We start from the raw sequence: 18,739 nt of genomic DNA on the forward strand, positions 1-18,739 counted from the left end.
CATCTGGCTATAATGTATCATGTTTCATATCAGTTAACGTTCAGTATAGTTTATCAGACAAAGAAGTAAGATAAGACATGCCATCAACAAGTTAAAGTTACATAAGTTACATAATGCTACCAAGATCTATAGGGGTCGGCAGGTGGATTTGATATTCAAATTACTTTCACATGTCAAGATGGCAGGGGGCATAACATGTCATTTTGTAACATACCTTCCCTTTTTTTTCAATAAAGTTATGAATTATATGAAATAACTTATTTTAAGACAGTTACAAACTTAAATATAAATGGAGTCGAGAATAACTACCCTAATTAAAATATAAACAAAAATACGAAAAATTACAATATACTGATTAAAAGTTAAATAAACAAAAATAAAAATTTAAATGGCAAAGAATAAAACACTGGTTGAAAATATACTAGAATGTTCATACATTATGTCGCAGATAATTTTAATGTTCACACACACGAGTTCTTGGAATCGCATATATCACACACACTATTTTAATTTGTACACACGCGAATAACCGAAATCACATCTATATAAATTATTTTCATGGTAACACACGCGAATATATAATATAAATTATTATAATAGTCACACGCGTAATGGAGCAATTATATCCATGTTCTTCTTCTGTACATCGTCGTTGTGGTCAACTGTATAAGTTTTCCGTAATATCAAGGGGTCAGTGTTTTCCGTTAGTCTTATCTCTTCCATACCACCTGGCCGGAACGGGGCGTTATGACATGTGCTATGAAGAGTATTATAATTGTCACCCGTGCCCAAGTTTTATCATCTGTTTATCATATCATGGAGTGAACTTAATTAATAGTTAATCAAATTAGCAAGTGGAACAGACTTAAATTAGCTATCTAACGATATTTACTTTATTATTTACATGGATAGAATTGAAATTAGGATGTCATATTGTTTTGTTTTTTTCTGAACACATTTTACCAATCTTCAATAAGATATTTTGAAAGAACTTATCAAAATAAATTACGGTTTATCTCTAAAAATTTTAAACACAACACAAAACAAGACAATACGTTCGCTCTTAATTCTGAGCACGAACCTCTCCTGGGGTTAAACCAATCCCACCTGACTGGGGTTTCACATAAACCTTTTCCCGTAACATATCGGGACCTCCCAATCTATATTTTTGGGGTATCACAAAATAAAAAAATAAAAAATCTCTCCCGTACATATCGGGTCATTCTATTATTAATATTAGGGGTATCACAAAAAAAACTCTCTCCCGTAAATATCGGGGCATCCCATTAATATTTGGGGTAATAGACACATATAGACAAAACAACAACAAAAAAAACCACCAAAAACTTAGAGATAAACGCGTTAATACTTTGTGAATGTTATTGGGTTAAATTCCAAATTACGATACTGTTAAAAAACAATCACAAAACATTTTACATCTCGATATTAACCTATTAATACTAATATTAAATGCCAAAATATGTGTTCAAAACAAACAATTATAATTTATAATCTTTTAAAAACAACATGACCCATTGTAAAACAAACAATATATATACAATTTTGTTTTAGTCATTTTCCTACAAATAGTTAAGGACTGTTCCACTACTAGCTTGAACGTTATATTAAATTAAGTAACTACACCATGATATTTAATAAAGCGTGATGATAAACTGCTGATTTCCCAGTTAAATTATAATACATTATAGCACAATGTCATTATTGACCGGCCATGGTAGGATTAGAAAAAGACTTACCCGTGTAGACTAATATCTGTGGCCTGTGGTCTTCTAGTGGTGGACTTCAAACGTTGCTCTGGTCAGCGGCGCCAATTAATATGTGACAGTATTGGTTCTTTAATCAGGTTCTGATGACAAGATTAGTTTCAGGTTCATACAATACTTTTTATTCTGCTATAAACATATTTACAATACTCGTACTACAAAACTTAAAGACTCCATAACTAGCTTGTATTGGGGGAGCCATGTCCTGGCTTGGCTAGGCACGTGTGCCAACTCCAAACTAACTTACATTACATAGCTCCAGTGTCCTGCTTGGACCTCTCTGCCTATTTGTTTCTTAATCTGGGTTTATAAACCTTTCCTCACACAAAGGAATCTCATTAGGCATCTGGCTATAATGTATCATGTTTCATATCAGTTAACGTTCAGTATAGTTTATCAGACAAAGAAGTAAGATAAGACATGCCATCAACAAGTTAAAGTTACATAAGTTACATAATGCTACCAAGATCTATAGGGGTCGGCAGGTGGATTTGATATTCAAATTACTTTCACATGTCAAGATGGCAGGGGGCATAACATGTCATTTTGTAACAAGCTTCTGGTAACACAATACACGCTTCTGCCTCAAGGCCTCTGAAAAATGTATACGACTATAGAATACCACCCCTTTTATAATAAATGAAATGAAATGGGTGTTTTCTGCACCGACTGGGCTAATGAAGACGGACATACGCCATACAGGGACATTTTGCCCGGATAGCGACGATAAGGCCCACTTTTATTTACAATTCCAGCTGTTAAGGTTTAGTTTACGTGCACACCAATGTGACCACGAAACCTCGAATTTTCGTTTCGTCGAACCCGAACGACTTTACGCCGTCTCTTGCCCGCACTCCCCACCCCACGCCCTGCACCACTGACAAAAGGAAACCACGACGCAAAATCCCGATGAACGGGGCCTGATGGTAAGCGAGTCACCGTGTTATAAAATGGCAGATGTTATGGATACGCTCTCGTGCCATCTTGACAAAATGAAAGCGGAATTGATTAAAATATCCTTATGGTGGCTATTGGCACCCATGGTTGTCCAGATTACATTCATTAGTCATTGCCATAATATGAACTTATAGTTGGTCCGTGTTATGTAATGTCATTTGTCTTGTAAAGCAATCTGTACTGAACGTTTAATCTGACATGATGAAATATACCCAGTTGCATAATCTAATTGATAGATCGTTAATTAAAACGGAGAGCGACCATGTAAGTTGGTTGGGAATTGGTACCCGATGGTTCCAAGCCAAGCTAGGATCATGGCTCTCTCAACACAAACTAATTACGGAATCTTTAACTATAAGACGTTTTGTACTTGATATGTTTGAAGAGCAATAAAAGTATCATATGAAGTTAAACCAGTATTGTCATCAAATACCCCATTCAAAGAACCAATACTGTAACAACCGCGACTCGCCTTTTATATGACAATATCACAAACCATTTACTACCCCAGGACGTTTATGATAACAAAATGACAAATTAAATTATGCAGTAAAATCTGTTTATAAACGATGTTTATACGATGTTCTATAACTTCTCAAATGTGAGGTGATATCGAGTGTTCTAGAAAGGGGACGATAACCACCTTAACTTATAGCTAAATGGGGCAATAGTTTGGCCGTGGATTTCAGAAACCAAAAAACAAACAAATAAATACAGGAGAATTCTAAGACAAGTGCGTGTATTGGTGACTAACTAGACCTTGCCTTAACATTCACTACTTTGCCTCCACGTCTCAGTCCTATCAAGTAATAAAGACTTGAAAATCGAGTTGATATTATATCGGGCGTGGTGTGTGGGTTGTTTAAATGAAATGGGGTTTAACGTCCAACTGTTCTGCTCCGTCTGGGTTAATGAAGACGGACATCCGCAATACAGTGTGCTATCAAGGAATTTCTTCCAAGCCAGCGGCGTTACGGCCTACTCTTATATCGAATTCCAACTACCAAGGGAACGACTAGACAGCTGTCCCTGTCATGTCCTCTGTCATGCACCACTGACAAGGGGAAACCACGCCTGAAAATCACATTGAACTTTCTCGGCCAACACCGGGAGCGAACCTGCGGCCGCGACCACCAGGCTAGCGAACCAGCGTCTTATTCGCTTAGCCATTGTGGCTCCTCGTAGGCCGTTTAAACTCGACCTGTCTTTTACTTCAAATTAATAATAATCTTACCTTTATCAGCATCTGTTTGATTCATTTTAGCTCCGTATGTTTGATTCAGAAAGACATAATAATATATAGTTTTACGACTTCAATCTGACCAGGATCTGAATCGACCTGTGTAAGAATTGGGTCTATATTTTGCATAAGCACTAGTTGCACTATGTGAATGGCCTTCACCTCATTGTATTCTTCGGATGTTTACCTGTTGTGAAATCGAGCATGGGTGGTATCCTATTGATTGTCGGCGACAAGTAATCCTTTAAAATATGCACGCTGTGCAGGGGCATGGTGATAATAAGTGGGTATCAATTTAACTCTGCCACAGTGGCTTTTGCGCCAGAATTTGAAAGGTTTTTTCAGTACAAGCATTATGGCGGCATAATCGGTATATCAGAATATAGCACAATATTGTTTTCAGAATTATCGTTTTTATTTTCGTATCATATCATTGTAATTTCTAATTGGTATATTTTTAATGAAACAATCATTCCCATTTTGGAAATCTTTCGTTTCAATTCAAGTTCCAATTTCAATGTTTTGACCCGAAAAGATCAAGGGTACTTGCATGCCAAATGCATCTCCAAGGTAAGGGTGATTTTTGCGGCGCCGGAATCGAGGTGTATTTTTGCGCCTCTATGTCTCCGCCGTACAAAATCCCAAATGACCAGGCCAACCAGTCAGTTATAGATTATTATAGCCCAAAATTAAAATTTCTTGCATACCGAACCAAAGGCTATAAATACGGGTTTGCACCGATCACGTCATAATCCGATCATCCCACTGACGTCATGTGATTTTTATGGAAATGAAAGGAAATGGGGTTTAACGCCTTGTTGATCTCCTCCAACTGGGCTAATGAAAACGGGCATACGCCATACATGAATGTTTGAAATGAAATGAAATGGGGTTTAACGTCCTATTGATCTGCTCCAAACCGGCTAATGAAAACTTGCATGCCATGAGGGAAATTTTGCCAGGACATTGGTGCTACGGCACACTGGGCTAATGAAAACGCGCATGCAATGAGGGAAATTTTGTCCGGACATTGCTGCTACGGACTACTCTTATGTCTGTCACAAAAACACTGTTCACAATCTTTACAATTAACCCTGTGGATACAAGGGATATTTCGGGACCCCGCGACAATATCCTTAACATTTATGGGGAACTGGTTGATAAATGTTTAGCGAGAAGGTTCCATATAAAAAGCTATTTACCGTCGGGTATAATGCTGCAAATAGAACGGAAGAGAAGCAGTGACACATTCACTATTTGACAAGAAACTAAAAGTACACTGTATTACATTATTGGAAACGCGCGGTGTCTCGTGTCCAACCCCCCCCCCCCCTACCCTTTAAACAGTTCGCCGACTACAAGTGCCTAATCTGTTCTGCGCTCGATGCAGGCTTTGTATTTGGAATCTTGCTTACTGGTGATCTGAAAACAAACCTAGGAACTCTACCAACCCCGTCAAAAGACGATTCAACATGGAAATGACAATTAAGTTATTTGAAGATTTTGGTGGTTTCAAAAATATCTTCACTTATTACCTAAAATACTTTTTTTACATTGATTATTATCCATTGTTTATATACAGCTCTAGTTTGATCGTATTTGAATCAAATTATGCATCCAAAGACTACCCCTTGTGGCCGACAAGTTTTTCGTGCGACGTGTTTGCACAAGGGTTAAACATTGATAAGTTATTTGTACAAATATCACACTGCTGAATAATTTTGGAATGGCTCTCAATGGTTTGTCTGCATCTCAATTCCTTCATTCCACCTTCTGGAATCGTAGATTCTTGACGGCACAGTGGACATAGGAACTAGTCATTAGTGGAGGTTTTCTTAACGTAATCGTCTAGACAGATCATTCAGAAAGAATGTTGACAGTCGATTAATTTAGGTTAATGAAAGTCGTTTAAAGGAGCTAAATCGCTAATATTTGGGACCTAGAAATTGACACAAGTGGGTCGCAACTCATATAATACCGTAATATGAATGTATATAAACTGATTTACATTCAATCGTTTCCGTTCTTACTCTAATTTCAAATCAATTATGTTCCGTGAAATAAGCCAGCAGTCTCAATCGAGTGCAAATTCCTAGCGTCTGGTTATTCCAGTCTACATAAGCCGTTTGGTTTGGTGCAATCATAGATATCCTATAAAGACTAGATAGGCCACAAAGCCAAGTGCGCATCATCAGTAACGTCACAACGCGCCGCCATCTTGAAAGTTGTAGTCGATGTAAACAGGAAGTACTAAGTATTGGGGCATAAGCGTTAGATTTCATGTATTTTGTTTTTTCGCAATGGCTTCAAAAGGACCCCAATGCTATGCAATAAATTGTACCACGTACAAGAATCCACAGAGCCGAGCGGAAGGCGTCACATTTCACAAGTAAGTGTATTATAAGTTATTATTAGCCGACACGGCGACAGAGTATTTCATTGAAGTTGAAGTTTGAAGGAGGACCTCATCATCACACAAACCTGCGGATACACTACAGAGACGTTTATAAAAAAAAAATAAACAATAGGCCTATATCAAGAGAATGGATCCCGGGGCAAGCCGTAAGCGTCCACTGTGCTGTACAGTCCCGGTACTGTAATGATACAGCAAATTAGGCTTCTCTCAAAATGACACAAACTCACAATAAACAAAAGCTGACCGCCAGACGATCAATGATTGATCATGGCTTTCAGTCAGACTTGGATTTTCTTCTTTTTTTTTGTACCAGCAATAATCGAAAATCCTCCATTTTTAGTATAAATGACTCATATAATGATCTGACCATCGCATTTTTTAATAAATAATGAAACAGTAAAGAATTGAGGATCTTGACAGCTGTCGCCGAAGGTGAAATTAATTTTCTTTTTTAATTGTCAGGTTTCCAAGTGCTGAAAAAAATCCAGATCTTTTGCGTGTATGGATTCGCAACTGTAAGAGGATGAAACAACCGTCTAAATACAGCCTTGTGTGCAGTAAGCATTTTGAAGATGCTTGTTTTGACCGAACAGGCCAAATAACTCGCCTGAGAGAAGGAGTAGCCCCCACTATTTTCAATCTGCCTCCTCATTTACAGGTATGACTTTGCTGAAATTGGCTCTCACTCTCTAGATGTTTTATTCCGTGGGTATTATCTGTCATTGTCGATGTGATATTATTTTATTCGCTTTTTATACGCCCACATTTTCAAGTGGACGAATATTGTCGTTGCCCCTGTCCGTCCGTCCACAATTTTTTGGTGGACTCTCTACAGTTCACAATTCTTGTCCGATTTTGACGAAACTTGAAATGTTGGTTTATCCCAGTCCCAAAAGATCTCGACTGTTTTCGATATTGGCATGTAATGTTGTAATTGATTCACTAATGCATGACTTGTTGAATAAGTAATTCATGCCCCTAGATGATTAAATTCCTTACAGTGTATTTCTAGTTTCTATCATATTTTGTGATCAATAAATAAATCATTATTTTACTCTTTTAGCTCAAAACGTCCAAAGTAAGGAGTACCCTGAATTCATGCAATGAAAAGCTTGAAGGAATTGAATCATCTGCTGTTGACCCAAATGATGTAGAGTACTTAGATAAAATTGTAATAAATCAGGTAATTTCCATCTTTCTCTTAAAGGGACAATAACACTCTTGCTGGCTTGAAAGCTCCAGAAAATAAATAATATCTCTATCTAAGTACTAGATGTTTAAGTGTCCTACCTGTTGTCTAAATTATCCATTACATCCTATTTTAATAGTCCAGAGGGTTCGAAAATATTTTTAAATCGGAAGTTTCATAAAAGGTTTACGTTCGACGTTTCAAACCATTATGTTGAATTTTTCAAAATTTTTAAATTAGGTGTGTTAAGATTAAATTTGTATCATCAATTAATTGAAATATTGTAAAATAGTACAATTTGTTGACCAGAATAAAGATTGGGGCATATTATTCAGTTACAACAAGAGTGGTATTGAGCCTTTAATGGTTGTGACCAAGAATTACATGTATGTTATTCATTGTGATTGAATTGATAATCTGTAACATTAATTGTTTCCAGTGTTGTATATTTTAAATTATTCATTTAAACTATCTGCTTGATATTTACTCATAAAAAATGATGATATAAATTATTACATACATGAGATTTTATCACACATGCATAAGGTGAATTATGACCTAATGGTATTTATAGGGATTACACTTTTTGGATAAAGTAGGAATTCCGCTACTGAAAGTGGGTTTGTCCCATAATGGTATTTGAACCCACGTTCATTCCCAGAGTAAGGCCCAAATCATCAGCATAAATTCAATGTCAGTACTCTTCTGGCGAGTTAGCTTTAAGTGATAATGAATTGTGAAAATGTGCATTAAGTTATGCATTACATATATTTCATTACTGGATATTTGTATTAATAGTAACTTCTGTTTGTACATATATCTGTAGGATCATTCATATACCAGTTCCCCAATGAAATGGAAAAGGAAACTGCAGGAAGCGGAGGCAAAGCTTGAAACTGCCAGAAAGAAGTTACATAATTGCCAGAGACGAGAGCAAAGATCAAAACAAACTTGTCAAGTTCTGGTGCATGATCTATATGAAAAGAATATGATCAATATGGAATTACGCTCTAAGCTAGATTCATATGGAGGTATTTATTTTTGCACTTTGGAATAATATCTGTTTACTGAGTCTCAAAGTGTTAATATCACTGTTGTCTTGAGGTCTGTTGTTACCTACATGTACTATAGATCCTATTCAATTACTTCAAATGATAGTAAAACATTCAGTCCGACATTCATTTAAAAAAAACAAAACAACATAATCTATTCTTTAACCATATGATTTTTAATGGATTCATCGAATTTTGAGTATAATATTTTTAAATTCTAATCTAATAACAGAAATACCTAATTATGTTCTCAATTCTTATGCACAATATTTTATAATTATTTACTTTGGCAGATATCCCATGTGAGCTTTTCAAGAGACCGTCAAAGGATTACACTAGTGATCAAAGAGATTTTGCCTTGTCTTTACACTTGAGTTCTCCAAAGGCATATGATTACCTTCGTGAAACTGTCAAGATTTGTCTTCCGCACCCAAGATCTCTGAGACGGTAATTTTATTTGAAATTATATATCTGTGATTGTGAACAATTTCTCATCTACTTTCTCTCTTTCTTGAATGATGGAGAACCTCACCAAATTTAGAATTTTGGGACCAGGAACTGGACCCCAAGCGCTAATCATCTTTTTCTTCTTGTTGTTCTTATGGTGAAGCTCTTCGAAAAAGCCCATGGCTCCATCAATTCAAGTCAAGTCTGATCGACATGAAAATAGCATGCTTGTTCTTCGAAAAATTACCTCATTGGTTTTCTCCGGGAACTCCAGCTTCCCCCCACTGCTAAAGACCCATACGGGCAAGCGAATTATTGAAATAAAATTAAACCATATGTTAGTCCCAAAATGACCTAGTTTGTGTCGAGTGGACGTTAAACTCTATTTCTCTCTCTCTCTTTGAACAATTCTGCATCGATTTAATGAATTAGATATGACGTCGCAATTCCAAGCTGGTGGTGATGACCTCATGCTCGGTTTCTGGTCCATATAGTACTATCATAGAAGTTTATTTATTTGTGTGTGTATGTTTTTGAAAATATGCTTTGTCTTTTTTAGTTGGATAGAAAGTGTGGATTCGGCACCAGGATTGAATGTTGCAATGCTGGAGGTACTTAGAAAAAAAAAAACACAGTCCCCAGATGAATATACAAGGTATGAGATAATTGTTCTTATGCACTAGGCCAAAAATAAAAATATTTTGTTTCTGGTAACCCGACCGACTCATAGTATAATTTTTCATATTGCCTGCATCATCTTTGAAAGCACACAACATAATTATTATGGATCTAGATATGAGTTTTTTTTTAAAAAATAACACCTACCTACCCTACCTATTTTCCATCCGTTACAGGAAATAGAACCCTTTTTTTTGGTCCTATATGTGTAAAACCATTCAATTTCCAGAAACTGTACCGAAACAAGTGATATTTGTTGGTCCACTATTTATTTTTTCAATATTGAGAGAATCCAGGAAAATGGACCTTTTTGGAGCAAGATTGTGAAAAATCTATTTATTTATTTAAAAGTAAAAGAGTATGTAGATATCTTATTTTTGAAACTAAACTCTGAGATATAACTATGGAATACAGTTACTTTGTTTATTTGTGTGTGACCTTTTGTAGAGTATTCTCAAGCAAGTTGTATGTTTAGCTCGGTATTTAGCAATATAATGATAACTTTTTACATTTTTTCAGTTGTTGCCTAATGATTGATGCTATGGCTATCCGTCGCCACATAGATTACAACTGGCATGATGGTACGTATAGTGGCTATGTAGATATGGGTCATGGTGCTGAAAATGGGGAAGCTAAAGAAGCTCTTGTCTTCATGTTAGTTGGACTGAGTGGTGGATGGAAAGCACCCATTGCTTACTTCTTCACCAAGGTCTTGACAGCTGAGACCCAGAAGCAACTGGTTCATCATACCATTGATAAACTGCATGAATTAGGCTTTCAGGTGCATGCATTAACTATGGATGGCCATGCCACCAATGTTTCCATGTGTACTTTGCTTGGTGCTAACTTTGATTTCACAGGAAATAATTTGCAAACATACATTACTACTGGTCTACCACACAAAACGTGCATAATTTTTGACGTCTGCCATATGATAAAACTTTTGAGAAACATGCTTCAGGCCTATGGTGCTTTAGTTACATCTGATGGTAAAGTTTCCTGGCAGTACCTGAGTTTGCTCAATACAGTGCAGGAAGAGGACGGTCTTAGATTGGGTAATAAGATATCATCTCGTCACATCATGTTTTTCAAGCAGAAAATGAAGGTGTCATTAGCTACACAGCTATTCTCTTCATCTGTTGCCAAGGCTCTACGTACCATGAAAGATATTGGTGATAGGAGGTTTGAGGATTGTCTTGCAACTGTAAAGTTTATTGAGGTAAATATATGTAGCTTTTATCCCAATCAGCCTAGATTTACAATAGTAAAGAAAACATATTTTAATTTTGTTTAGAGGATGACAATTAAATATCGAAATTTTTGTATCCATTATTTAGCGTATCGACAGACTGTTTGATATATTGAACAGTAGATCTCCCAGAGGTAAGGGCTACAAAAGCCCCATTAATGCTAGCAACTTGGCTGTTACTGAGTCATTTTTGAAAGATACAGAGGCATTTCTTCTGAACATCACAATGCTCGATGGCCAGCCCCTTTTGACAACTAAAAGGTAGCATAATGAGAGTTGGGCTTTGAAATGTTAGACAGTTAATGTTTCTGTATTAAATTTCTCAAGAGTTGTAATTTGTTTCTGTGCAGGAATGATTTTTTTCTTAAAGATGCATTATGCAAGAGCTAAATCTGCCTATTGCACGTTTTCTTTTGGCTTCAAATGTTATATAAATTATTATTTAGACATTTATTCACATGACATAATCAACCCTTTAGTGCATCGGATGCCCGAGATTAGAGCCATTTAAAAAAATTTAACATTAAAATGGATAGTCTAGATTGTCAAATATCGTTGCTAGGATAATAAACAATCTACGCTCTATCTTGTCAAAACTTCAAACACTTATAACTTAGCTCAGAATAAAGTAATTTGAAATTTTCAATATATTCATTTTTCATTAACTATTTATTTTAACTATTATAGCAAGAACGACCATCCCTTTATTTAAATCTTACATAATGCATCTTTAATTGTTTCTAATGTTTTATTAATTTCTATTTAAAGAATTATTTTTTGTTTAAGACTATTTTCCCATGAAATTTTGATATCACAGTTGTGTGGACATTTAGTCTGATAGGCAAAAAAATGTCTTTAAACTGATAGGTTGATTCTTTATCTGTAAATTTTACTGCCATACCAATTATTACTTGCCTTTAAATTTTTAAAAGACACAAATATCAAACATTATTATTATATGAAATGGATATTGCAGTAATTAGATTTGAATATTTAACCCATTAATTTTCACGTTGATGTATGTTTTAAAATCTATTTTCGTTGCATCTGGATTTGTTCTTCTAATTTATACATGTATTAAAATTATTCAACAGTCTTATTTTTTCTACGTCATGTATTATATTTTGTAATGGATTTGTACTAGATTAACTTTATTTTTTTCTCCCTAGGTCAATGTGTGGGAAAGGTTTAATTATTGCAATTGAATCTACATTGACCATAGCACACCAAGTTCTTGGTAATCAGAAATATCTGCTATGCTACAAATTAAGCCAGGACCACTTAGAATTGTTTTTCAATGCGATCCGGCGGGGTGGTAAGTAAAAAATTGTTGTAATTTTGCTTAAAGGGCATATGGGACCAATATGGAATTCTAATTTGTGTTTTTAATTTCGAATATTATGGATAATAAGTTAAAGGTTTAGCTCCTTTAAAATCAAGGTGCCACAACTCAATTTGTTCATCCAATATTTGATGTACATGTATGTTGTTATTTTTATCAACCAGATCTTGGATGAGGTTATCACCAAATCGGCCTTACAGGGATGTTTAGGACCATCCTATATTTGAAGATAATAATTGAGCTCGTGACTCGCTGTATGTGGCTTATCTTGCATTACATTTTGCTTGAAATTTCTTTCAGGTGGTTGGAATAACAATCCCTCTGCAAAAGTTTTTGAAAGCTCTTTCAAGAGAATCATTACCCATTGTGGTGCTTTGAAGGTGAGGAAAAAATTTTCAAGAGACAGCAATTGGAACTTGGTAGCTGTTGGTTTTCAAATCAATCTTGTTCAAAGTAAAAAATGTTCAGACATTTGTAATAGTGGTTTTGAATGCAGAAAATCTTTCCAGGTGTTTTGTCTCAGATTTAGTTAATATATTGCTACTTTCATCATGTAATTTTGAATGAACAAATTATTCACATGAATAGCAAAACATCATGGAGGTATTAAGAGGTATCAATCTAAATATAAGCACATCCATGCAGTGTGCTGAATACATATTGCCAATTTACAAAACATTTTTTTGTTTTGGGAGTAATTTTTGCCATACATATTTTTAGGTTTCCAAAGAAGGGAATTGTATCGCCCAGGATGACACAAGTCTTGTGCAAGCCAGTACATCGACTTACTTGCCACCAGATGCAGGGAAATCGGAAAATGATGATGATGGTAATGGTGAACTTGACTTGTATGAAGTAGAAGCAAGGAACCTCTTGGACCACAGCTACAGCAAAAACCAACTGTCTTTGGTTACCCTGAATATCATTGTGTACATTTCAGGGTGGATCATCCGTAAGCTTTCAACACAGTTGTCATGTCAAATCTGCAAAGATTCTTTGACTGGGTATCCCTCTGATAACTGTGGTGTCTTCCATCTTTTGAAGAACAAGCAAAATGGTGGACTGTTGACCCCATCACAAAGTCTAGTGTATGTAGTGATGTCTGCAGAAAAGCACTTAAGGAGGATGACAGATGTTTGTCGTGTGAACTCTTCATTAAACTTGTTGCGTCTTCAAACATGTGTTTTAACAGACTGTCTTGCTGTTGATTTATTTGACTCAAACCATGGCTATGAAACTCATGAAGGTGTTGAAAACCATAATTTGTCTTTAATTAGATCAGTTGTCTCAGTTTTCTTCAAACTAAGACAGCATCACATTGTAAAACTGCACAACCTCCACAAGCAATTTGATAACTGCAGACACACTTTAACAAAGTCCATTTTGTTTAAAGGACAATGAGCCTTTATTTTTTATATGGAAAGTAGAGGCACCCAATCTTACTAGAAAACTGGTGTATGTAGTAATGTCTGCAGAAAAGCACTTAAAGATTGGTTCCCGCGTACAAACTGGGTGATTTAATGGTATATATGGACTAAAAACATATTCAAACTAATTAATTTGTCATAATTATGCTTCAAATCCTTCTCAAACATTGTAATTACGAAGGAATGCCCTGCTATTAAAATTCGATCAAACCAGGTTATGTTAACGTCACGTCTTGGAAGTCAGAGGTGAATTCATTGAATACATAAGACGATGTTGTCTTTTATCGCTTACTATTATCGAATCCTAATTAAATTCTCGGATTATCCACTGTTCGCTTGTGACCTTTGACATCACGCATGCAGAAATTCTTAATCATCGGGCTGTTGATTAGGGGAACCCTTACATTTTTATCCTGTATACTCTCCATGAGTGTTTTTCGGGGAATCCAGTATTTTTCTAGTAAGATTGGATATCTCTACCTTCCATATATACCAAAATTGCCATACTTTTATTGGAAATAACCACCCTATAAATAATTTTCTGGGAACCCATCTTTAAGCAGGTTGACAGATGTTTGTCGTGTGAACTCTTCATTAAACTTGTTGCGGCCTCAAACATGTGTTTTAACAGACTGTCTTGCTGTTGATTTATTTGACTCAAACCATGGCTATGAAAATCATGAAGGTGTTGAAAACCATAACTTGTCTTTAATTAGATCAGTTGTCTCGGTTTTCTTCAAACTAAGACAGCATTGGCAACCTCCACAAGCAATTTGATAACTGCAGACACACTTTAACCAAGTCCATTTTGTTTAACTCTTAACTGACCCATGTGGACATTTATAACATTACCATTAAAGTACATATGTCGACTTTTGTCGACATTTCGGTTAGCCAAATGCAGCATTCATAGCTTAATGAGAGTTACTTCCCATATAAACAGACAACCTTCCTTGCTTTGTTTGCATCCTGTTTGACATGTTAAAACAGATATTTAAAAATCAGCACTTAACAGTGGTAAAAAAACAGATTTTAAGTTGAAATGAGAGTTGGTTTATTCATCATAACATTATGAGTTATAAGACCCTTTGTTACATGATTACATTAAATAATCAGGCGACGCCTTTATATATACAATGGTGGTGACATCGCAGGATTTTAAAATTTATAGGATTTACAATAAAAGATTGTTAAAACAAAAGTAGATTATTAAAGGAGCCAAGTCTCTTACTCAGTATTATCCATAATCTTCGACATAAGAGACACGAATTAGAATTTAATATTGGTCCATTTCATTCAATATTGATGTTATTATCTTGCCATGAACATAAGGGCTCCTGATATCCAATATTTAAGACACAATGAATGTTTTAAAATCAAAACACGAGTCGTGTACTCTAATGCTCTCAAGTGCCAGTTGTAATGAGGCGTATTGAGTAACGAGGCAAAGCATCAGTGCAGAAAAGAAATATCAAATCTTACTTGTGATGTAGACTGGACTTACCAGGCATGAGCGATTGGCATTCAATTTTCGACGAAAATAACTGATTAGAAGTTACAATTAAAATGTTGAAAATATGAATGTAAAGCAGTTTATATACACTCATATTACATTAATATGTGCTTTATGATCCATTTTAGGTGCCAAAGATTAGAGATTTAGCTCCTTTAAATTTATCCAAATTTAATGATTTACATGATTATTGGTAAAGATGCATTATTTAAGATTTATACAAAGAGCTGGCCATTCTCGCTATAATAGTTTAAAAATAGATAATTTAAAATGAATATATTGAAAATTTCAGTCAAATTACTTTATTCAGGACGCATTTATGAGCTTTGGAAATGTTGAGAAGAAATAGCATACTTGTAGTCTCGATTGTCGATCAATATATTCCCAAGATAATAAGCGAAGACTCGATTGTCCACCAACCGCTAAGGTGATATTATTATTTAATGGGTGCGGTGTTCTAATCTACATAAAGTCGGAGCCATCCTATGGTCTAGAGAGTTTATTATGGCCTTGTTATGTAAATGTCTAAATAGTAATTTATATTACATTTGAATCCAGAAAAAGACCTGCAATAGGCAGATTTAGCTCTTACATAATGCATCTTTAAATAAAAAATGATTAATCAAATTATATAAAAAATAATATTATATATATTGTGTTTAAAAAAATGATTATCACAAATTTAAGTAATTTTATAGTTATTGAATCAATCCAGTATTGAAAAGTTCATTTCTGCTAAAAAAAAAAAAAATAAAATCCTCCTTGATTTTTTTCTAAATTACTTCTACCTCCTGGGTTCCAGAAAGTTTGGTTGTTGATTTTGTTTGAGTGACCTGTCTTCATTAGCCCAGTTGGAGCAGAGCAGTAGAACATTAATCCCATTTCATTTCATTTTGTTTGAGTGTTGATCAGGTTTTCTATTTCTATATTGATTGTAGTTGTATCGGGTGGGCTGTGAAGTTTTATTCTCCAATTTAACTTTGTGTTAAAAACAGTTACCAATATATTTATCCATGATCATCATTGAGACATTTTCACAGTATTTTATAGAACGGGCTGAGTAATTATATAGGCCCATTTATTATAAGAAGGTTGCACAAGCGTCAGTCTGACACTGTCTGTTGTTACCATGATTTTGATTACTGACCACAAAGCAGAATTATTTCATATGATCGAGAAAATGTATACAAATAATAAAACCCGATTCCAGTGTCACATTTCACCGCTGGTAACCGCCTGTACTAAGACACAAATATTATGAATCATCAACAGTACCACGGCCACTTTTCCTTGTTTACGTTAGGCCTACAATAGTCCAATACAATGACGAGTGTGGATCGAAGAAACTAAACCTCGGCTAGACCCCTTGGTTACGGCCAAATGATAGCTGTAAGGGGCTAAATTACAATTTAACGGCCTACACTAAGCCCGAGAACGCCCGTGGCATTGTAAATAAATGAACATGCGGTTATGTTATGCACTCGGTGTTTTGACAGACAACAACCAACGTAGCAACTTCCAATATGGCGACTCTATTCTACCGGAAGTCAGCAGCTTATTGCCTATCTAGTCTGGATTTAAGGTTGAAAAAAGGAGTAAAAATCAGCTATTTACAACCCATTCATCGTCTTCATATTTTAAATTATTTCTACGCAACTTTCATAATTTTGTAGCATTAATCCATACAAGGACAATGTATGTCAAAATTAGATTGTAATATGCGCAGTGGCCGAGAAATAGGCAATTTTGCATGCGTCACTTTTCACGTTATTTTGCATGTAAAAGAGTCAATTATCGTTCAATTTTCAATTTTTGTTACCATGTGATGCCTCATGCCACCTTTGACTAGGTCAAAACCCATACGACCATACAGATATCACAAAATGGTTTCTAATTTGTTCGGTTGCAGAGATATAGGTTTTGGTCTGTAAAAGTGTCAATTATTATTCGATTATCATAAAATTTTCACCATGTGAGGCTTTATGCCATTTATATTTTCATAGAATTAATGTAAAATTTTTATTATCACCGGAAGTAATGTAATTTTGGCAAAAACTGTATTATTAGCCTTCAAATTGTTTTTAAGTGAGTTATATTTATCATTCGTTTAACATTATGGTATTTGATTCCAATGGACATATAGATTGGATCAATACGATCATATAGCTGTCCAAAAATTGCTTCTAGCATCTTCCCTTGTCGAGAAATTTCCCATTAAAAAGTCTGCTAACATAGCGGTAAGTTAGCAACAAATTTTGTAAGGATCACTTTTTTGACATATGTAACAAATGTATAAATGGAATTGATGTCCTTGGATTTGGATGATTCTCTGTCTATTTTGTAACACGTGTGCAATGCTTATGTGGAAACATGTTTAACGGTTTCATTGTTGCCGGAAGTGACATAACCCTAACCCTTTACTTCACTTTGTCTTATTAGCTGGAACACTCCTATACAAATTGATTATTATTATTATTAAATGTTAGGACAAATAACGTGGGAAGTCTTCTCTTTAAAGAAAACGTATTGCTAAATGCCACTCCTATTGTACGGTGTATGTGAAGCTTGTAATGTATTACCGACTTCAAATCATTTCTAAAAACAATATATATTTTTTTAATTACGACGGTCCAATAGGCTTAGATGACTTTGACCAATTTTATATAATATGCAGATTTCGTTCTAAGTATAAGATGTTTAACACATAAGATGTTTAACACATAAGTACAAGTAAGTAAGTAGGCTTATCATCAAATATTGCGATCATTAGACGTGGTATATTGCCGATAGTTCATAAAAACTGCTTCTACTTTGATATATTAACCAGTCTCGATTCTACGGGGTGATTGGATACATTACCCCGAATAAACTCCATATATATTTATTTATGTAAACAATAAAAACATAAAAACACACGAGAAAATCAATACAGCTGAGCACATGATAAATCAAAGATTTGGAAACCTTTTTCCACAATCTATTCTCTATCTTTTTGGTAAGTTTATTTTGAGGTTTAAATAAAATATTCACTGATTCGACATTATCATCGATTAACTATTTCAGTAATTCATAGGCTGGGTGTGGGGGGGGGGGGGGCTTGGGCGCTACTCAAAGTGTGAGACCATTATGCCATATTATTTAATGATTGATGCATTCTGAAAATTTGGGTCACAAAGATTTTTTAAGTAATACCCCCCCCCCCCCCGCCGCCCACACACACGCCCAACTTAAATTGCCCCCCCCCCACCCGAGGCCTATGCTGTTATTCATATTCAATCAATAGGACATTTTCCATAATGGCTGAATTAATGCTACGTGTGCAAAACAACTTTTTTAATATTGGTTAGAAATGTATTGTTTTCGAGACATCTGTCATGCAATAACTCCCTGGGTAGCGAAAGAAAAGTTGTAGTTTGCATGTTTGACATGTTTTTAAAACATGTTA

At 35.1% G+C, this 18,739-nt stretch overlaps 1 protein-coding gene across 1 annotated transcript; it reads left to right on the forward strand.

The window, feature by feature from the left end:
* Positions 1–6,249: 6,249 nt before the first annotated feature.
* On the forward strand, positions 6,250–15,989 carry LOC126818541 (uncharacterized). The gene is made up of 10 exons (XM_050546006.2): positions 6,250–6,370; positions 6,860–7,055; positions 7,461–7,580; positions 8,413–8,617; positions 8,932–9,085; positions 9,645–9,740; positions 10,283–10,982; positions 12,182–12,327; positions 12,655–12,734; positions 13,075–15,989. Exons 8-10 carry the CDS (start codon positions 12,186–12,188, stop codon positions 13,753–13,755), a joined length of 903 nt encoding a protein of 300 aa, XP_050401963.1. The 5' UTR covers positions 6,250–6,370; positions 6,860–7,055; positions 7,461–7,580; positions 8,413–8,617; positions 8,932–9,085; positions 9,645–9,740; positions 10,283–10,982; positions 12,182–12,185; the 3' UTR covers positions 13,756–15,989.
* The last annotated feature ends 2,750 nt before the right edge of the window (positions 15,990–18,739 follow it).

Source organism: Patella vulgata, chromosome 4, assembly GCF_932274485.2.
Source record: "Patella vulgata chromosome 4, xgPatVulg1.2, whole genome shotgun sequence".
Classification (NCBI taxonomy): Eukaryota; Metazoa; Mollusca; class Gastropoda; family Patellidae; genus Patella; species Patella vulgata.

What these genes read in the sequence shown, in the direction of transcription:
- LOC126818541 (XM_050546006.2), top strand. Translation starts at nt 12,186, where the DNA reads ATGTGTGGGAAAGGTTTAATTATTGCAATTGAATCTACATTGACCATA. An exon ending in CAATGCGATCCGGCGGGGTG is followed by an intron (nt 12,328 to 12,654) that starts GTAAGTAAAAAA and finishes AATTTCTTTCAG; the next exon opens with GTGGTTGGAATAACAATCCC. An exon ending in CCCATTGTGGTGCTTTGAAG is followed by an intron (nt 12,735 to 13,074) that starts GTGAGGAAAAAA and finishes ACATATTTTTAG; the next exon opens with GTTTCCAAAGAAGGGAATTG.